The sequence below is a fragment of the Chelonoidis abingdonii genome, chromosome 5, assembly GCF_003597395.2.
Source record: "Chelonoidis abingdonii isolate Lonesome George chromosome 5, CheloAbing_2.0, whole genome shotgun sequence".
Lineage (NCBI taxonomy): Eukaryota > Metazoa > Chordata > Testudines > Testudinidae > Chelonoidis > Chelonoidis abingdonii.
In genome coordinates this window covers 20,274,621-20,297,379 of record NC_133773.1, presented here as the reverse complement: position 1 = coordinate 20,297,379, position 22,759 = coordinate 20,274,621, and the positions used below count along the sequence as shown (strand labels likewise).

The window sequence follows — 22,759 nt, the reverse complement described above, 5'->3', positions numbered from 1 at the left end:
AAGTGGCTGAGTAAGACTTGGTTTTCCTTTGACTTGCTTTTGCTTCATACAAAAGGTCAACTCATAGATTCCAAGGCCAGTAAGGGCCATTGTGATCATCTAGTCTGACCTCCTGTGTAATACGAGCCACAGAACTTCCCCAGAATAATTCTTAGAACAACTCCTTTAGAAAATCCAATTTTGATTAAAAAAAATTGTCAGTGATGGAGAATCTACCATGACCCTTGGTAAACTGTTCCACTGGTTATCCTCACTGTCAAAAATGTATTCCTTATTTCCAGACTGAATTTGGCTAGCTTTCATTAGATCATGTTATACCTTTCTCTGCTAGACTGAGGAGCCCATTATTAAATATTCCCCATGTAGATACTTAATCAAGTCACTCTTTAACCTTTCTTTGTTAAACTAAATGGATTCAGCTCCTTGAGTCTCTCACTATAAGTCATCTTTTCTAATCCTTTAATCATTCTCCTGGCTCTTCTCTGAACCAGCTCCAATTTCTCAATATCCTTCTTGAATTGTAGAAACCAGAACTGGACACAGTATTCCAGCAACTGTTGCTTCAGTGCCAAATACAGAGGTTAAATAACCTCTCTGCTCCTACTGGAGATTCCCCTGTTTATGGATCCCAGAGTTCCATTAGCTCTTTTGACCACAGCCTCACGTTGGGAGCTCATGTTCAGCTAACTATCTACCACAACCCCTAAATATTTTTCCATTCATAAAGAGAGCCTGAATTTGGGATTCTCGCTATCCCTGTGAATAATCATAGAAACAATAATGAGTGTCAGTTTGTATTTAGTCTCAAATATCAAGCATATCTTACTGTAAGTCAACTATAAGGCAGAAAGGCAGCATTTTATTCCCATCCCCTTCAAATAAATGCGTATTTGCCTGACGAGAGAACTGTGAACTTTGGGTCTGGTAAGCTTTGTCAACTTCTTAGGCCTAGGCCTAAAAAGAAGCAAGTTTCTGTTGGGAACCATGTATCGGTTCCTCTCTTGCATTCTGTATTGTGTTGTCTCACCAGTGTTGCAATTGAGGGGGATTAAGATTGAAACTCACCGTGATGGCTGAAGGAAGTTGTAGTCCAATTGTTTCCAGTCAGCTGTGTGGCTAGTGAGAAGGAAGCCAGGGGACACAACATCGAGAAATCTCTGTATGTGGCTATAAATAGACCCTGTGCTTGAAATAGCCCTTTGGAAAGTAGTATAAGGCCCCAGACATCAGGCTTGATGTCCCTTCCTCCACAGATGCTTGATAGGTCTTCTCATTACCTTCTAAGGGAACTAGACACACATTCTAGCGCAGGGATCGGAAACCTTTCAGAAGTGCTGTGCCGAGTCTTCATTTATTCACTCTAATTTAAGGTTTCACGTGCCAGTAATACATTTAACATTTTTAGAAGGTCTCTTCCTATAAGTCTATAATATATAACTAAACTATTGTTGTATGTAAAGTAAATAAGGTTTTTAAAATGTTTAAGAAGTTTCATTTAAAATTAAAAGGCAGAATCCCCTGGACCAGGGGCCAGGACCCAGGCAGTGTGAGTGCCACTGAAAATCAACTCGCGTACCACAGGTTGCCTACCCCTGTTCTAGCGTATAACTTTGTGGAAACCTACAGCAAGGTATGAAAGTTGCTACTCTCCATGGCACTATGATCTGGCCAACCTGCAGTGCAAGGTAGATCTGTAGCTTTCCTATTACCTCCCAGACCATGGAGTTTGCTGTAATAGCCTTAAGGCCCTTCAGATGCATAATGCCCTCCCCTTCTCAGCCTCCCACCCCCCAGTATAGTACAGAAAGGTTGAAATTATCTTTATGGGCTAGTATGTCAGAACTCTGTGGATCAACACCAATGCTGATTCAAACTGAGTCATGATTGGAAAACAAGTCCTGGCTTACCAATAGTATAAAGCATTTGTTCAGCTTCCTGGAACGCTGAGAGATATCAGGCATTAAAATGAAGTCATGCTAACTATCATCTTGCTTTTATTCTCCCACTTGAAATCTGACATGAATTTAGCTGCTACCACAGTATCTAGAACCCAAAGACAATTAGAAGCCCCAGGGATTTATAGCTAAAAAAAAATCTTTTTATCATCCTAGCTTTAAAGAGATTTAAAGCATGAATCTTTGTGTGATATCAGCTGTTGAAATCAATTGGAAATTCAAATGGAAATAAAAAACAAGAGCAGTATAACCAGAGTGACATCTTGTGATTTGCCAAGGCTAGAAGCTTTTTGGCAATCTAGCACTTATTCTTTAAGACAATAAATGTTTCCAAACATTGGCCCCTGGAGCAGTGATCTAAAAGACAAAATGTGTAGTCAATGTCCAGATCTGAATGCATTCTCCCAAGTGAAGGGGTTTTGATTTGTTTTTCATATATTGGCTATAGGTCTACAAGTCAATATTCATCATAAAATTCTGAACCAGAAGTCTGAGAAGGAATATCAGGATCCTGAATTCTAACTGGAATTTTTGCCTTGCAAGAAGGCATTTGGCTTGTTTACACACAAAAACTGACCCAAGAAGCAATTTGCCAACTCAGAAATGTAAAATCTAGCTACTTGCTGCAAAGCAGTGGGCTGAGCATGTCAGATATCTGTATCTGGTGCTGAGGAGTGCTGGGAGAAGATCCCTTCTCTTGCTGACTGTGGGCATGTTACAAAATTAATATTTATTTAAGGGCAAGCTGTTCTTGATATGGCATTTCTGTCAAAATATTAGGTATAGCTAGCTTTGTTTTCCAACATGCTACAGAACATGATCTTCTGCATTAGTAGATAATTTTTTCAGGGTACTGGAGTTGCCCTAGCATTGGTGTGTGAACATTCCAAACATGTCCAATCTCCCTGGAGTATGCAGTAGGACCTAATGCAGAGAATACGGATGCAGTGGTGTGGAAGGCATCAGAAAGCCCTGGCCTGTGCTGACTGTGTTACAGCATTTCTCTTCTTGAACTGTGAATCCAACTTGTTTGTTGCATATCAATGGAGGATGTCTTCTTTCTTCCTGAACGTGGTATAAAATGAGCAGGCAATTCCCTTTACAAAGGGACGTTCTTCTGATATATTTGCTTTAAAACCTGCATGCTTCTGCATGATTAAGTCTACTATGGCACATGCACTTGTATATTCACTAACATGCCCACTGGGGATGTGTTTTCCTAACCCCAGGGAGTTAGTAGAGGTGGACTTATGACCTGAAGCACGAGGATTTGTAGCCCTTACACATTTATATCCTAGTAGCCAGATGCCTGTCTAAATCCTCTTTTGAATCCCATTAACCTCCTCCGCTCAATAATATTTGTGGAACTGAGTTCCTTAGGAGCATTATGCATTGTTTTTTAAAAAATTACTCTTTTTGGCAGTGCTAAAGTTGTGGCTTTTTAATTTCATTGAGTGACTCCTGATCTCTTACCTTACAGAAGGGTAAATAGGATCATATGAGTGACTTCTCTGTACCATTCATTATTTTATGCACCTCAATCATGTCACGCTCCTTTTCTTCAAATAATCTTATTAGTCTCGCCACATGCGGAAGCCTTCCTATTATTCAAATCATTTTCATTGTCAGTTTTTCAACCCTCCATACTTACTATGTCATGTTTGAGGTTGGGTGGCCAGAACTGAATATAGTAGTCCAGGTGAGGGCAAAACATCGATTTTATATAATGTCATATTTTTCATTATTAGTTTCTGTTCCTTTCTTAATACAAAGCAACTTCTTGCTGGATTTCTTTACAAACTATTGTCAAAGAGGAAATGTTTCCATTCAGCTTTGTGCACAGACCCCCAGATTTTTCTCCTGAGTGTTTAGTTCATTAGATGCCATCATTGTGTACCATTCAGAGTTTAAAGATTTTGTTTCTTTGGTAGCCTGCTGCAGAGGACTCCTCATAATGCCACAATGTACAGAAATCAAGATAAGCAGCTGATGGGTCTAGAAAGCAATATAATGCAAAATGATAGTATCAAAAGGTGGCCTACTATAAAAGAGCCAGAGCTAATCCCCAAAAGTTTGTAGAAAAAATGTAACTATGCCTAATTTCTCCAGGGGAGGAGGGGTGACAGTTTACTGAACCAAAGAGACAGGAAATTTGTAAGCAAAAATGCTGTTATATTTCTTGCAGACATTTTCTTTTCACTTCTATAGCACCTTCCATCTGAAAGCCTCAGAGCCCTTTACAGATATTAATTAATTAAGCCTCACAACAATCTTGTGTGGCAGGTAAATATTATTGCATCTATTTTACAAATGGGGAAACTGAAACACAGAGACGTTAAGTGTCATGCATAAGGTTACACAGCAAGTCAGTAACAGATCCCAGGAGTTCTGCCAGTTACCTGCTGTAACCTGAAGATAACTGTAGTGAGGAGCCAGCACTAGCTAAAGCATCAATCTGGCGGCGTTCTACGAAACCAACAAAAACATCAACTTGGCTGTTTTTCTCTCAAAGACTGCCCTCTCCTTACTGCACTGCTCCACCTGGTACCCTTCCCTTCAGGAACAGACTGTTGTGATGCCTTCCATGTGCAGAACATGGCCAATTAGGGATTACGGTTACTCACCAGAACTGGCTGGGCATCTCAGTGTTAGCATTTATGCTGTTTGTTGAACTCTCTAATCATCCAATTCTGTTTTCTGTTGCTTTTTTTGTTAAGCTGAGCATTTGGGGGCCGGGACAATAATTATGTCAACTCTGTGCCATTTTATATGACAATTATGCTTAAAGCTAGAAAAGCAGTAACTTTAAAGGACAGGGTGGGGGAGCCCTTTTCTCAGATATAGGGATTGATCCTACACACCCAATTGAATGGTGACTTCTGTGGTGCAGAACCAGGCACATACTGAAGCAAAAGTTTTCACTTCACTTTCATTCAGTTTCTGTTGTTACGTTGCCCAACTCTAATGAGGCTGCTCACCTGCCAAAAGACATGGCCCACTAATGATCTGATCCAAAAGCTGATTGAAGCCAAAAGGGTTCTTTTCATTGACCTCAGTGGTCTTTGCATCAGACCTTAACAAAGTCTATGACTAAACAGCAGGTTTTTGTCATGTAGTTTAAGACTGAGAAAGCCAATGAGATGTTTTTGTTCTAAAAAATCTGCATTATCTTCGACTAGTGAGACATGGTCTGCCTCTGTTCAAACCCACCTGCTTTGGCTGAATGACATTTAAATATAATGTTCCATAGCTTAGAATGAGTGTAATGATAAAGAAAAGTGCATGTGGAAAACTGTAGATAAATACCAGTGAAATATGTAGAGATCCATGAGAAATGGAATTCTTCAATCAGGAAGACAAAGCGTGCTGTGTTTAAAAATGTCATTGCATTACTTTGCAAATTTTACAGAATCAAATCAAGAGGCTAATAGTTAACCAACTACTGTACTCAGTGTTACAAATACATGGCCAATATAAACTAGTTGAAAGCAATTCTGGCCTTAAGCAGACTTCTGGATTTGTTCAACCATCTAGAGCATTGTGCGTGAGTGTCTCATTATTTATATGTAGTGATGTGTGTGTGGGAGGGGACAGAGAATAGATGAAACGTATGGTACAAAGGCTTGAATTGGGGATGGACATGTAACTCACAAGTGAGTGAGATTATCCTAAATGAGTGACATTTCAACCCTTGATTCCATCCCACACCATCATTTATTCTGTATATGTCATATATGCTGCTAAAATAATAATTTAAGACTGTTTTGGAGTTTTTAAAATATTTAATAGGATTGTTTTGTGTCCTGCCTCAGGTACCATCACTCTAACTGCAGGATGCAAAAACCTCAAAAAATGAGCTAGAATTGTTTTTCTATGCCCTAAAAATGCAACAGCTTTAATGTCTCATATCTCAGGATCTTGCAGGGCAAGAAGCAAGTGCTAGGTCCTCAAATGGAGAGCTCCTGTTTCCAACCATGCATGGTCATATGATATCAAATGTTAGTCATGAAATTTTTAACTGTAAATAAAAGCTGTAAGTAAGGCAGAACTGAATCTAACCATCTCAAACTTTGGATAGCATAAATTTGGAAGAGAAGAAGCACACTGGCAAGTTAATTTTAAAAAAACAACAATGAATGCCAGCCATTTGATGCTACTTTTGGAGCTGGGATGTTAAGTCCTACTGGGGATGCATTAGTGGAAGGGTGGCCAACCTGTGGCTACGGAACCAAATGCGGCTCTTCAGAAGTTAATATGCGGCTCCGTGTATAGGCATCGACTCCAGGCTGGAGCTACAGGTGCCAACTTTCCAATGTGCTCGGGGTGCTCACTGCTCTGCCACAGGACGCGCCCTTGCTCCTCCCCCACACCCGAGCCTCCTCCATGCCACAAAACAGCGATTGGGAGGTGGGGGAGGGAGGGTGAAGTGCTGATTAGTGGGGCTGCCGTTGGGTGGGAGGCACTTGGGGCGGGGAGCTGATGGAAGCTGCTGATGTATTACTGTGGCTCTTTGGCAATGTACATTGGTAAATTCTGGCTCCTTCTCAGACTTATATTGGCCACCCCTGTGGGTGGAGTACTGGGGAAGCAATCAAAGGTACATGATAAATTCATTCTTCATATGATTCTACAAATTACAACATGGATATCATTGCCATATATGGATGGATATGTGTGTGTGTGTGTGTCTATCTCTGAATAACTTCAGTAATGCTAATAATCCTGCTCCATAATATTTTTGCACTTTGAGATTCTCAAATGACAAGCTACTGATTTGGGAAGGTTAAGACGTTTACTATTATCTCCATTTTACAGATGGGGGAAACTGAGATACACAGAGGTTAAGTGATTCAGTAGCAGAGACCAGTTCTGTCCCCATTTTCTGTTCTTTAGCTATTGAACCCATATGTTCCTCCCTTGATAATATCACATGGCATACTTTTTCATTCATTGTATAATTGGATCCCACACGTTCTTCCACCAAACTGTCTATAAGCAATCTGAGTTGTTCACAGAGACTAGGAGGTTTTCAAATCTTGCTAGATATTTTTTGTTCAGGCTCAATTTCAGCAGGCCACAAACCCGTAGCCTGATTTTTTCATGGCTCTAAGAGGATACATCATTGAAGTCATTTTATAAGAAACGCAACATGAATTTTATTCAAAACAGCCTCATCAGGTAGACGTTTCTGCCAAAACTTCTGTAGCGTAAAATGTTAATCAAGAAAGAACTTGAGGCTGGAAAAGGAAGCTTTATGATCTGACTCTTACTGCCATCAAAGTCAATAGCTAATCTTCCATTGACCTGTATGGCTCCAGGGTTGGGCTCTCTATAGCCTATTTTTGTTGATCTTCCACTGTTGCTTAAAATGGTGTGTTGTCCAAATCCCTGTTGCAACAAGAAATGCTTCATTTGTTTTCAAGTTGCAAGGAATCCTTGGGTTTCAGGTTTAATCACATCGGTGTTCATTTTCTTAGCACAGGTGCAGCAGTGAACAGCAGCGAAAGCCTCCCTCCATCCTCATCTGTTAACGACATCTCCTCCATGTCCACTGACCAAACCCTGGCATCTGACACCGACAGCAGCTTGGAAGCTTCTGCAGGACCCCTCGGTTGTTGCAGGTGACTAGCCGCCTGCCTGCGAAACCCAACGTTCTTCAGAAGATGAGGCAATTTAGGGGGAAAGTAATAACAAGAATAAACGATGGAAAGGAAGAGAAACAAAAGATAAAGATATAAATGAAACAAAACCCTTTTCAGCCTGCTTCTCCTACAGAGTTAGTTATGTAATGCAGCTAAGCTCAAGTATATATTTAACTTATAGTTGCTCTGCTTTGGTCTTCTTCCAACGATGCTTACTGAAAAAAAAAGGGAATTATAGAAGCCTTTTTCCCCAAAAAATATAAAATTAATGGCTGCAAAACAAGCAACCTGCAACCGTCCTTTTCACACTGGCATGACAAGGTGTGCAGTAGCCACTCTACTTACGTATGTGTGTGTATCTGATTTCACGATCTTGCTAATCTATTTCATCTACTTCTGCCGACTTAGACAGATATACACACACTTATCTCAGTACATGTGCAGCACACACACAAATGTGTATGATAGTATATGCAACTGTGTATCTCTATTCATTATATACAGATACCCAGTATGTACTCTAGAACTAATTGGCCCATTTCATGTGAACTACATAAATACATCTGTAACATACTGCCAGTATATAATCTGTTCAATTTGTTCATTAAGTTGTATATCATATAAGATTTGTAAAAGCAAAAATAATAAGTCACGCCTGAGCTCTCTCAGACCCTTGAAGATGTAGCACCCAAATTTCAACTGATATATATATTTTTAATAATACTGGTTTGTATGGAGGATGCACCGAGTGGAGATTTACAAGGAAAATGTGCATCAGTGGTGCATGCTAACATTTGTTGCTTTGATTTTTAGAACAGGTGAGAGTTAGGACCAGGTTAAAAGGAAGCACATCTGTCTTTGGGAGCTGTTGGGGCTGAGGATGGAGGAGTTGTCCTGTGAATATCTCAGCCCACAAGGACTTCAGAGACAAACTTTTCATAGTGATAATACAGTGAGTTATTTTTCTTAGCTTATAGATAGGCTTATCTTTGTTAATTATAATGTGTATGTGTGTGTTAGGGGCTAAAATGTGCGGGGATAGGCTCAGATAACAAGAAGGATGTACATAATTTTTATGTATCATGTATGACTAGGTGCTTGGTAAGCCAGGATTGCAGACAAGGGATGTTTGCAGTCTACTCCCTCTCTAGGTATTTGTTGCTGCAAAGGAGCTGAATTTCCTTTATATAATTTCCTTTGTGGGAATTACATTACTTGGAGAACATTGATTCTATAGTTCCTTTCAGCCTTTTTTCTCACCGGTAACAAATCAGCTGATTCCTCAAAATGCTTCATCAACTGGGCTATACATAGCAGGTTAGTAAATTGAATGGTCAAATATTCTCATACATTTAATAGGCTTTGCCTTTGTTTAATAGTCAGAAGCCAAGCTGGGAATGTAACAATCAGGGTCTCAGGCAACCTTTGCATATTTCTAAAGAAGCCAATATTGAGTAAATATTCATTGGATTTTGACAGATAATAATACTTTGAACTTGCCACAGAGAGGAGTGTCAGGTCTTTTAGCACCATACAGCAACGCTACACAATTGTTCAGGGCAAGTGAAGAACAGTTTTTCCTCCTGAAACAGCAATGAGGATTTTAGGTAGGCAAAATGCAATTGTCTGAGTTGGAATTTAGCCAGGGTTCACATCTCTCTCCTCTTATTCAAATGTGCTGTGCCATCTGTAATGTATGCCTCATCCAAATGGCAGGAAGAGTTAATTTAAATAGCTTATTCTATTTAACTGTAATGTGTGACAATTTTTGAATCTACAGCTATTTGATTGGACAGTTGACAAATCTGTCATCCCTAAACTGGGGAAAATATCTGAATATCAACTGAGATTTTGTCCAAAGTAAAAAGCAAACAATAAAGCTTCCACTCAAGTATGTAAAATAAAAATAAAGAATAAATGTAATGTAATCTCAGAGTTAGTTGCTCTGAGTGGTCTTGAACTTACATTATAAAGTAATTTTTCCCCAGGTATGTTTTGGTGGCTTTTTTTCATATATTGAAAACAAAATTATGCATGTGATTTTTCTAAATACTTAGTTACAGCAGTAGGTGTGAAAGCAATAAGTATAAACAAATTACTACTGCTAAATAGATTTAGCAATATTCTCTTTTAAAGCCATGAAACATCAGATCATTGTTTAGCAACATGACCTTAATCCAGCCTCAGGTGAATGCAAATACTAGTAAAAGGGTTTAAAGGGATACCGCAACACATTGTAGGTGTGTCAGAAGCAATAACACTGAGGGGGATTCCTTAGCAATAATAGCAGTTGTTAGCTCCAGATTTCAATCTTCATACATCAACACTAGTAAAATATAGAAAATTCACGTCCATTTTATATCCTCTTGGCGTGCAGCATTTTGGGTTGTCTTCTCAAAAAAAGGGTGAGCCACTTTGAGTGACAGATTATTAAATGAGTGTAACTAACTACAAACATGCCACAGACTTGAAGACTTCCAGAACAATTTCAGTGCAGTGAACATAGCTACAGGGGCAGTAGCTGGGAAGTGCTTTTTAGAGAGCTACTTAAGGTGTGTGGAAACTCTCCCAAGTTTAATCTGTCAAAACTAGAACAATGACCATTCTCTTGTGCAATACTATTCATTTGTCCCTGGGTTCATGAAAAGGGGTGCAGTCACCATAAAAGACGTCCTAGGGATTGTATTCCTTAACATAGGGATTCCTATAGTGGCAGTTTATCTAAATGCCTGTCTAAGGCTCTGATTCAGCAAAACACCAATGCATGTGCCTAAGTCAGTCACACACAGGTCAATGTGGCTTATACTTAAGCATGTGCTTTAGTCCTTTGCTGAACAGGGATGACCCTACTTAAGTGCTTTCCTAAAACAACAACCATAGCATTTCTTTTTGTCCTTAAATTTGTCAGTCTTCCTTTTGGGCAGCTCTGCTCTTTGAAGGGTGCAAGGCTCTCCACTCTGGACAAAGCTATCAGCAAATGAGCAATAGACCTTGGTGGATCTGTCAGAGCTGGAGTAACAACCCCTCAAACATGAATAGTATCATTCATTTTCCCTTGGCTCAGGAAGTTGATGCTGTCAGCATGTAACCTAAAGGAATACAGGTACCAATCAACTAGAAATGACAGTGACTGATGCTCTGTAAATACCTATGAATGGATAAAAACCTTCATAGTTTCTAGAAGTTCCAGACATCTGTGTTTCAAGCCTTTTCCTCATTAGTTCAATATTGTAGCCAGCATGAAATGATGGCTGCTCTTATTCTCTCTCTTGCCAGTGATTTTTAAATCTGTTTTTAATAATGTTAATTAATACCTCACACTTCTATATTTTTATCCGAAGCTTTCAAAGTGCTTTACAGCTAAAATAATGGAGAGAATGACACACATTCTGGCTAAGGGCTAGATTTAATGCCTGAAGCTGCAGATACGCACCTATGCACTTCTGAAATATCCCACTAGGTGCCTATCTCTCATTGACTTCCATTGAAGTTAGGTGCCTAATGGAATTTTCAAAAGCACCTAGGCATCTATCTGCATCTTCAGGTGTCTGATACCTTTAAATATCTGCCCTTAAATGACTTCCTTAAATCATGTGGATAGCCACCTGCAGAGTAAGATGATTGCTGATCTCTGTTCTGAACACTAATTAAAGTCACTTTAAGAAAGTGTAAAGGAAGGAAATGATTGAAGAACCTTTCCAATGGGGCTACTACATCTTCAGGGGCATCTTTCTAAGTTTCTGGATGGTATGAGAACCCTACAGGAATTACAGTGTACTAATGCCTCTAAGAGAGTGGTATTTTTCCTTGATTGAACGTGAAGGAGGTTGAAGTAAACAGATGGTTCTGCAGGTCTATTGGTATTGAGATTAACCTTGCTCCTACAGATTTGAGGGCTGTTGGAAGAGTGGTTTCTTTTTAGGTTTGCTTTGGTTATGCAACACCCACAATGCATGACTGACTAATCATCTCCCTTATAGAAAATAATCACCAGCCTATAGAATTTAAATAGATGTATAATTTTCTGCTATAGGATTCTAAAGATTGATTAAAGAAATCTATAGAAAGGATAATATCCACAGAGCCCTACTGGATTCAATAAATTCTAAAGAAACATTCCATGAGGATTGTAATGTATCTTTAGACAATTAAAGTATTTCTTTAAGTTGGTCCAACACTGAGATTTTTGCAACTCTCATTCTTATTCTGAATTACTCTAGTTTACATGGGATTCCTGATGTAACTCAAATTCAGTAGATTACTATATTGCATAGCATTAAGTGGAAGTACATTCATGGTAGCTTATTTTGTTTATCAAAACCAGAACCAAGATGACTAGTACATCCTTAAGTCATTCCATTTTTCCTTTTGAAATTCTTTTCATCATGGCATAAATCTGTAACTCCAAGAGGTGGCAACATTGGCTAGATCAGATGATGCTGTGGCAGTACCACTCTGCTAAATTTACAAGCCAAGCTGAGGCTCCCATATGTGGTTTCACCTTCAGGCTGTTACCTGGTGTTTACTGAAGAAACTAGACTTATGTCAGTGCCCTGAGGGCAATTTCCGTAACACTGTCCCTTCATTAAATGCAATCCACGTTAATACTATTCAGTAGAGCTGGTTGGAAGTTTTCTAACAACATTTTGTTTTTCATCTGAACATACAGATTCATCAGAACCCAAACTGTTTGTGAGAAAGAGTTGGTTTTGATGAAGTTTCCAATTTGAAAAATTTTGGAGGGAAGAAAAAGTTTTGAAATTGCCACAATGTCCCAATTGACCTGATCTAATTTGTATTATTATGACCAGTTTGCAGAAAATTTTTACTTTTTGTCCCTATTTGGGACAAGACAAATTTTTAAAATCTCTAAAATTCTCATATTTCCTACCCAGGTATATTCTTTAGTGTTTCTGAGGAGAGGAACACAGAATGAAAATCTGTTGGGAAGGAATTAGAGTTGTGTTTGCCTGACTATTTAACAAAAATGTGAGTTAGGTGTTTAGCTTTGTATTTTTTGTGTGTGTGCACAAGTGTGTGTGTGTTTTTTAGATTCTTAGAGATATATTAATATTTGATCCAAATTTCTTAATGTAGAAAATGACCTTTGTAGATTTAATCAAACCATGCATCTTCAAGAATCTGATAGTTGTGCTTGTTTGAATTTACATAGTTTAGTTTTCAAAGGATACTGTTAACTTGTGGCAGGCTCAAGACGAACTTTACATAAATATACCTCCTACACCAAAAAAAAAAAAATGTTCAGCAGATTTGAATATTCCATAACTAAGTAATGTCTTAATTAGAAAAATAATTGTTTGTCATCTTTACTGATGAGTTGGAAAATAGCTCTGTCCAATGGAATTTACTGGAATCCATAAGATATATTAGGAACTTGTCCGTAAGACTCAAAATCTTTTTTTGTAATTAGGTATTGATTGCAAGAGCTGAATTGTTTAAACCTCATTTCTGTTCAATCTCGTCGACAAATATCAGTTTAAGGCTTTTGGAGAAGGTCCAAGTCTGCAAAAAGAACATTGAAAACTCCTGCCAAGGCCAAGTGAGTCATTTCCAGCTGAGGCCGAAAGGTTGCAATGTATATACTCAAGTAAGACTTGGCCACTTTGGAAACTAAAATACCCTCATTGTGCTTATCACTTTAGACAGGCACACCTGTTCTCTTTGCTAATTTCCACTGAACAGGGCCATTCTTTTCTTCTAGAAAATCAGATACTTACGATGTAAATAGCTGAATTGATCATTTTCTTCTCTGTAACTAATATGTAATAATCCACCACCCCGTCTTGTTGAATCTTTTAAAAAAAGACCACTGTATGCCTAAATGTAGTTGACCTCTGGCTATTTCCTTGGTCAGGCACGTACTGAGAAGGAAGATCCCAGGGGTTTCAGTGTATATAAAGCATCATGTATATTTAGTAAATTGAGTAAGTGGGACTTACGGCCAGTATACATTAAACAACAATAGTAACAAAATCTCCAAACCCTAGCTAGGAAAATGAACTGTTCACCTTGCCATGTCCATTCTGTAATAAGACACCTGCCTGCAGTCCTGCATGAGTGGACTTCAAAGTATAACCGACATAAGGGACTGTAACATATCAGTGTTGATAAAAGTAGATTATTAAAAAAAGCCAATAACAGTTCATCATGAACACTGGGGGATAAATGACCAACTTTGTAGCAAGATCCTAGAGTGAAGCAGTAGCCAGAACCAGTAAGCATGGATAAACTGAAATAGTAACATTTAATGAGGAACGTGACGTTACAATTTCCCCCTCCTTACATTGTTTTCTTTTTCCCCTTCTACGTTCCCTCTGGATGGTTTAAGGGGCCCATATTGGCTTTGGTTTCATTCATCAATGTTTTTAAGAGTCAATATTGAGCCAATGCATTGTGATAGTTTTGAGTTAATAAAAGCAGAAGGGACTTTCCTTCCCCCTTCATGGCAAAAGGAGTTTCTTGTGAAGATACTTTTCACAGGTGTACTGATTTGCTTTTGTTTAGTTGGTTTTTAGTGTTCCAGATAAATAACACAGTGTAGTAAACCATATTGATATAGGGTTTCATTATGCATATCTTCTGCACCCATTAACTTCAGTGAGAGAGACTTTGGGTGCACCAAGTCATGTAGAGTCAAGATTCAAATGAAATACTTTAAATACTCTGTTGGTGAAGCCCCAAGTGCACCTCTGTGACTGTACATTGGGAAAGCTGCTGAGTTTTACAGAATGGGACATTCCTTACCTATGAAGAAACTGTAGTCAATGAGTGAACTTCACTCCTCCTCATCAACGGGCCTGTGCTCCACTTATGCCCTATTTTGAGGAGTTAAAGTGTTGTGGAGGCCTTAAGGGCTCTCTGCACAGGAGTGTATCTCATCTACTGTGAACATGCATGTTTGTCAAGACAGACTGTTCCAATAAGGAATGTTTGGGTTGCTTTCGTTAAGAACTAGCTCTATACTAATTTAATTAAAATAGGATTAGCCAGGAAATCCTATTTTATCTTCATGTGGGGAGTGAAATGAGAAAAGACAAACACAGTGAGCTCTTACAACCTTATCTGTTTTCTTGCCCCCTTTCTTTCACCCCTTATTAAATGATGGAGATTAAATCAATCAGACTAAAGCAACCCTCAGCTTACTTCGATACCTTGAAGGAGCAGAATAGAAAAGAGTGGGGTTTGGGTAACATTACTATTGTAAATCAGTGATAAGCAAGGGATTCAAATGTCTTTTTTTGTTAAGACAGTGATGTGACTAGGCGATGGAGAGCTGAGTACTCTACAGTAACCAGGCAAAACAAGTTGAGCATTGTGGTCTATTCTTTTTCCAGTTTTCATGCAAAGAAATGGGCCAAAACTAAAACATTTAATTCAAACCCCATTGATTTGCAGTGCAATTTGGATTTAAAGCTCAAGCTCCAAATACCTTTATAAGCAGGGGGGGAGGGATATTTTCCCTTTAAATGTAATTGAAAACTTCCAACACAGAGTTTTTGTGAGGCTTGCACCTCTCCAGCATGGAAATAAAAATTTTTGTGAGAACGTTTCATGAGATCTCAGCACCACTGAATCCAAATCCACACTCTAGCCCATATTTTGACTTCAAACAAACCCTGAATCCTAAATTATAGTGATTCTGTATCAGGATCTGGCCATCACAGCTGCATATCTCATGATGCCCATTGATCTATAGGGGAAGCTGTGAACCCCTAACTTGTAATTTCAATTCTTTAGTCTGCTGGTGTCACTTTTAATTTCACTTGTTTTGGTGAAAAGTAGTTTGTTACAAAAGATTGGTTATGGCAAATAATCTGAGATGAATAGCATTTATAGAAATTTGGCAAAACTTTACCTGTCCATTTCTTCAGGGCACCTAGGTAAGCGAGCGGTATCATCATTGGGATTAAGATCAGCAAGTGGACTTCGTGTCTGGCAAAAATTAATGAGGAGACTGTAAAGCTGGACTAAGCATATAAATGCAGGTTCTAATTCATTTTAGAAGTTTAGTATGGAAAACTAAAGCCTGATGGTCCTGTAGATTGAAACTGTGGCCAACCACCAGTCATTTTGGCTCTCCCCACATTACTAATGGCACAAGCCTTTCCTTGGTGTGGTTTATCTCTTGTAGAGGTTTTTTGGGGGTAGCATCATACTACTGTTTAGAAAAACACGTTCTCCAATTAAACTGCTCCCTGGCTAAGACCTTCCTCAAACCAATACAAATGAAGTGTGAACTCCATTTCAGGTTAATGAACTGTGCCTTCTCCAGCAGATGGTCATGATTTTTAAACACAATGTTCTTCTGAACTCTTCTATTAACTGCACAGCTTGAAGCGTGAATTGCTAAGCTAGCATGTCTTCAAGAACATGCGATTATGGGTCTCCTAGTGTATGGTGCATTATGAGCAAGTTGAGTTGGTTTGAGTACTAGTGATTTCTTAATGGATTTGTCATATTTTAAAATGGGCCTCAGGGGAGGATTAATTATTGTCTGTCTTGTTGATGCCTCAGTTGAAAGCTCTGTCCATACCCCAGCAGAACATGTATTTGTATATAACAGTAACTGGGCCAGTGAAAAAAAGAGCTACTTTTCTGAATGCTTGTGCCAAGTCTCCTTATAGGGGAGATACTGTAAATGTAGAACCAAACATTTGAGCATCTAAAACATTTCTTGTTCAAAGAAGGATTGTGAAAGGAATTTCAAGATGGTTAACAACTTCCAGCTCTGGCTGATGTGAGATGCAGGAAGAAAATGTATGATCTCATCTTAAGACAAACTATATGTTTTTTGCAGTGGTGTCATAGCCACGTTGGTTCCAGGATATTAGAGAGACAAGGTGAGTGAGGTGATCTCTTTTACTGGACCAACCTCTGTTGGTGAGAGAGACAAGCCTTCTAGCTACACGGAGCTCTTGCTAGTCTCTTTCACCAATAGAAGTTGGTCCAATAAAAAGCTATTAACTCAGCCATCTTGTCTCTCTACAAACTATATAGGCAGACATTGAAATCACTGTCTTTCATTTTCCATGAACAAACAATGGTGTAGGAGATGAAAAATCTTTTAAGTTCATCTATTCACTGATTGACATATGTTGGGTGGGGGGAGTCCTCTATAGATATGGACAAGAAATCATCTGTAGGTGCCATGAAAATACCACTCTGCCATCATCTCCTGCCTAACATCTGAAGAAGCACAAATGAAGTGACATTGAAATTGCCATCCTTGAACTGGCCCGTTGAATCTAGTAAGAGACAGGGATCAGTCCCTGATGCACATAGGTGGTGGAAAAATCTGCAATAGTATATATGATGGTGCATATATACTATTCTTGGTAATCCATTTATGCCAGGAGGCATCAAGATTATTTGCCTTACATTCTCCAAAACCAGATCTTATGTTTTCATCTTCAGTCCTACTGCCTTACCCTAAAACTAGGGAAAAGAATTACTAGTGTGCTGAACTCTGATGAGACCCCCAAGCCAAGAGAAGAGATTTGAGGGAACCCTACAAAGCAAAATGTGGACCAGGTTTGCCAATGAGTTTAAAAAAACCCAAACAAAACAAGCCTTGGGTCTAACCTGAAACAAATTTAGAGTGAACCTGCACTCTTTACTGTACAACACTGATTTTTTTAATGACCTCAAACAGTGTATTTGCGAACCTATCATAAACTGTCCTGGTTGCAGCTCTTGCTGTAAGATTTATATAAGGAGAGGCTATGTTTCAGGTAGAACAATCAGACTCAATCCTGCATGATTTTAACCCCAATTCAAGGGAGCATGAACAAAGAGAAATTTAAATGAAGAATTTGCATAAAACCTTTCTGAAAAGCAAAATTGCTAATTTCTGTAGACCCCCCTAGCCAGAAGTGGAAGGACTGAGAAAAAGAGAGGGACTGATATTTAAAGTCACTGTACCTAATGAGAAATGAAACCCTATATCTGAATATTGTGAACTTTGGAGTTCTAAGGCAGAGCCCAGGTCAATGTGGTTTCTTAGCAGTGGCAGAGGATTGCTTTTTGTAATTACTATTCAGTTTCCTGAAAGGTCAATGCATATTGTTTAAGCGTAAATGCACTTACTCCTAGTGTTCTCTCTGGCACTTGTAGCCCCTCTTATCCTCTTCCCCACTCCAAAAGAGGAAAATTCAACTTGCCTGGTTAATTCTGCAACACTCACAGCTGGTAACTCCAGATGGATCAATTGGACAAGTGGAAGCACCACTGAGCTGCTTGCTTTTATCTTGCAGACTGCCTGCATGATCAAGTTCAAATGGAATGAGTATGTTAATAGCAGTGGCAATAAAATGGCAGTGTCACTATAATCTTTCACTCACCAGCAGTAAAATGTACAATTTCTAAAACTTAGGAAGTGAATTGTTGTAATGAGTGTTAACTTCCCTTTCTCCTTTTCTGGTGTTAGTGACATTGACCAAACAATAGAAGTATCATGCCAAACATCTTTAACAGTGCAGCATACAAAGCAATCTACATAGGCATAGCTACTACCCTTTAATGCACAAAGCGTGTTGGCACCATTGTGACACACAATGAAGCCAGAGCTCAGGGACTTGATGAAAGATTCCACTCCAGAGTTGTGATGCATCTCTTTCAGTAAGTCGACTGTAGTATTGTATTAATTGAAGACCCTTCAGTGCACATAGCACACACTGGGTTTAGAACTGGACAGGGCAGAGTTCCTTGCCTATGCTGGTTTGTATTACTGTAGGGAGTTAAAACTTACTTCTCTCATCTCCTATGGCTGCAGTTTTTACATTACTCTTCTGAGTGTGGTCTTATAAAGCTGTATGTATAACCTCTTTTAGAAGAACACAAGAGAAGGAACATGATGCGAAACCAGATCATCATCTGAAAGCATCACTGGAAACCAAACCAATGCTCCTATCAGTTCTGTACTGTATTTCTTCCCCTACTGTGTGCAAATTTGGCAGTTTCCCCATGTCGATGCTCATGGACATTTCAGGTAATGCTGCTTTTCTGGGAAAAAGTACGTTTCTGCAGCTTCAGTAAGTTTACTTTTTAAAAAAAAACAAACAAACCATTGCCAGTTATCTTTATGCTCTGAGTTATGTCTTCTCCATGAGAAGACAATGAAGGAAAAACTCAGATGGATCCTTCAGAAGTATCACTGGCAGATGCATTGTATGGTATTTTAGCCATGGCGAGTCCTGTGAAAATCATTTGCAGGCCTGTGCTTAAAATCCAACAAAAATTATGGAAACATTTGACTTGGTCTTTCAAAAGTTGGAAGAAAGTATGTTTATGTACACAATAGGGTTTCTCAAACTGGTACAGACTGCTGATAAGCATGAGACTAGTTCGATGAAACTCACCTGCACACAAGAAGATGAATGTGTCAAAATGGAGATGACATCCTTGCATTGTTCTTTCTTTCAGATAGCTTGGTTGTTAGATAATAAATAGAGTTTAGTTTGCTATAATAGAGTAAAGGGGAATTATTTCCAGTGGGCATAGCTACATTGCTTTCTCCTCACTTTCACACTGTCTTTGCTTCTTTCATCATTCCATTGGGTTTAAGATCAGTGGATTCTGTAATAGCATACATGAAATAAAATATGATCCCAATGAGCCCTGATACAGTAAAAGCAACTGGAGGATGCGGTAACTATGTAGACCCATGCTGAAATCCCCATTTAAAGTATGTTTAACACAGAGCCTACTTCCCAAACAAAAGCAAGTTATCTATCTGTAATTCTTACCCTTTAAAGTCAATTATTTAGTGGATTCCTACCCTTGGGTATACACTGTGTGTGCGCAACCACACTGCATAAGGTAGTGGTAGTACAGAGTGTGGGATCTATTGCAACTAATAAATAGGTAATCTTTTCCCGAAGTTATCTGTAATTCTTTTTGCTTCCCAAAAATATAATGTATGATGAAACCCTACCATTAGGTCTAGCCTTCAAGTACAGTAAATTAATACACAGTGAGTTCTGTCATAGGGAGTGTAGATCCAAAATACCATATGTTTGAAAAATAACTACTTTCAGATCCAGTTTAGTGCATGATGAAATTATATTTCTGATGGGTGCATTTGTCAGGTAATCCAGAAACAAACTGCAGTTTGGCAGTGTTGGGAGCTGGCATCAGAAAGCGTCTGAGTTTAATACACCTCTACCTCGATATAACGCTGTCCTCGGGAGCCAAAAAATCTTACCACATTATAGATGAAACTGTGTTATACTGAACTTGCTTTGATCCACTGGAGTGCGCAGCCCTGCCCCACAGAGCTTTACCGCATAATATCCGAATTCGTGTTATATCGAAGTAGTGGTGTAGCTTCATCTGTAAATGGTCCCTTTTAGTATCATTCACATAACAGTGGCAGAATCGGGTCCAAAGAGATTGTGATAAAAGAATGTGTGTGAGATGTAGCTTTAGTAAGTTATACTGAACTACTGAGCTGGCTTTTTCTAAATAGTTCCAATTACCCAGTGTTCCAAAGAACCTACGTATTTCCAAATCACTTCTGATTGATCATTCTCTATTTAAATCTTAAGGGCTCATTGAGATTAGTATTATCATCAGCACAACCTTGATGCTCCCTAGCATAGCAAAATTTATGACAATTAGTCTCTCCATAAAGTAGAACACTCCAATAAGAGATATTACATCAGATATACGGTAGTTAAAAATAAGATCAGTGCATTCTCTTTAAAAGATGACGATGATGTATAGGCTTACTGATTAAGGAATCATTTTGCCTTGTCAGAAGGCTTTTTTAAAAATTGTGATTATACTCAAATCCATGATACATTGTTTAGAGCAGATGTTCCCTAAGAAAAGTCGTAGTTGTATCAACCTTATACTCTTGCTCTGCTATAAAATGCAAATTCATTAGTTCCTCAAAGAGCATGCAAGGAGGGTATAATTCCACTGAATTACTGGCATACACGCTATAAGGGTAATGTGCAAGGAACAGTCACATCACAGTGTGAATGAGAGAAGGAGCATGGTATGTTATTTTTGCAGGAAAAAAAAATCAAGTGGAATAGTATTTAAGTTAATACATAGCACATACTATCAGGAAATTGAAGAATGAACTGTAAAGTTCCTGCTGTTTTCTAAGTAAATGGAGATTATTTGCCAAGTCAATTTTTCTGTAAAGAAGTGTCAGTTTAGTCATCTCTTGGATGAGGAACTCAAGCATGTGCATTTCTCTAAGTATCAGTTAAGAACAGAGGATCTAACATACTTTTCCCTTTCAATATTGGAACACCTTTCCCGAAATGCAATCTGTATAATTGTTTACAGTATCTAGAAATGCACAATATGTGAAATACACTAAGACCGGCCTTAAGACATTGTCCAAAGAGATGGCAAAAGTCAGTTAGAAGGTAATGCAGACTTGGTCTTAAGGGACCTGATTCTGTATTGCCTTGTGGCGTTGTTTATACATGTGAAAATGTGTGCAATAAATGCCTATTCTGATTTGGGAGTGTTGTACACACACCAGTATTTATACACGAACTCAGATATTGCAGGGGTGAGTGACCTTAGGACTAAGGTATTTGGGAGTGGTCTCAGTACAGGAGGCTGCCTATTAAAAAAATTACATACAGTAAAATCTACACAAGACATCTTACTTAAGGCACAATGAAAGGATATGGTTAGGGGTTATAATTCAAGGGTATTACAATGCACAAGGCATAGTGTCATTCTTTCTATTTTTCCAGGAATGCAATTGTCTCATTCATAATAATAGATCTAATGCAGTTACTTTATTGCTGTTGCTTAAACTTTCATGAGAGAAAAAATTGCTTTTTTAAGAAAATGAAGTGGGCTATAATAAATATGGAACAATAGTTTCAGCCAAGCCATGTGATTTACGTAAATTAAAAAACTGGTACCTTATTAGCATGCTGATCAGCCAGTCAGAACAACTCTGTCATTATAAGCAATTTTGTAGCTAGTGCTACATTTAGCATTGCAAACCAATGGATGCACACCTGAGAGTTATGTCAGTAGCAAATGATTTCATTATAATCATTCCTGTGTTAGTAGATACCAAATTAAATCAGCACAATGGGACAAAGCAACATATTCTGACTGGAAATGGTCTTAATACAGGAAATGCTTGGGAAAAAAATGTAACCTGCTACTTACAGCCCAGATCCTAAGTGGAATTCCACACCTCACGTGCTGCTGGACGGCCAGGTTTGGAGACCCTCTTTCCCCCATGGTGTGCTGCCCCTTCACTGGTGGTTCTCCCTACTCTAAAAGAGGGAAGAGGAGTAAAGGGAGGCATGTCACAAGAACAGCCTATGAGTTCACACAATGTGTGAATCAGTAAGTACCAAGCCCCTGCGCTGTAGGGAAGCTGCAGACCATGTCACCTGTTCCTCCTTCCATAACCGGCAGCAGTGGCTTCTCTGCTGTGATTTGCTTCAGCACAGTGTCCTGGATGCAAATCCCAGTAACTTAGGTTCGGCACTCGTTTTCTGAATTGGGCCCTTTACAAACATATAATTTGATTGATGCTTTTTTGTTCTAGTTGTCATATCCCTTACTGAGCAAAAGGAAATGCAACATTGTTTTCACATGGAATTTCAGTGACACCTTTTGGTTAGCTGAAAGAAGTCTCTCACCAGGCCCGTTTTAACTAACTCCCAGGGCTTTGACTTAGCTCCCCTTAACAGGCTAAAACTCTAGGCAGGTCCCAAGGCAGGAAAAGAAAATACCATTCTTCAGGCCTGAAGCATTTAAAACAATGACTATTTTAACTAACAGGAGGGTGATAAAGTATGGAGTGCCCCCAAAATAAACCTTTTTCCTTTCACACCCAACCCCTAGAATGAAATCACTCCCACCCAAAACAACTACGGCAGGAGCCATGTATATTGGCAAACAATGCATTGTGTGTTCTTCCTTATCTCATGCATGGATGCCAGGTAGTTTAGAGGTAGGGACTTGTTTGGAAAGTGAAGCTCCTATGCTAACTACAATCATTGCTGCTGCTGCATGGAACTGATGTCTATATTCTCACTTTAACAACAACACTAACCTAGGCCCAACCCTGCATTCCTCAGTGAGGCAAAACTCCTGCTTTATGTCTGGCAGAAGTTTTGTCCAAATAAAGGAAGTGGGATTAGGGTT

The 22,759-nt window shown here is 38.9% G+C and overlaps 1 protein-coding gene across 12 annotated transcripts in view; it reads left to right on the top strand.

Annotated features, from left to right (window-relative positions):
• The window catches only part of MAPK10 (mitogen-activated protein kinase 10), a 260,373-nt gene extending 251,506 nt beyond the window's left edge, over positions 1-8,867 (top strand). For 11 of the 12 annotated variants that reach the window (XM_032800211.2, XM_032800209.2, XM_075066125.1 and 8 more), the window contains one exon: positions 7,438-8,867. In XM_032800211.2, the coding sequence (XP_032656102.1) occupies positions 7,438-7,580 (143 nt within the window). In that variant the 3' untranslated portion in view covers positions 7,581-8,867. Of the gene's footprint in view, positions 1-7,432 lie in introns of all 12 variants that reach the window. The other variant, XM_032800216.1, reaches the window with a different exon arrangement.
• The last annotated feature ends 13,892 nt before the right edge of the window (positions 8,868-22,759 follow it).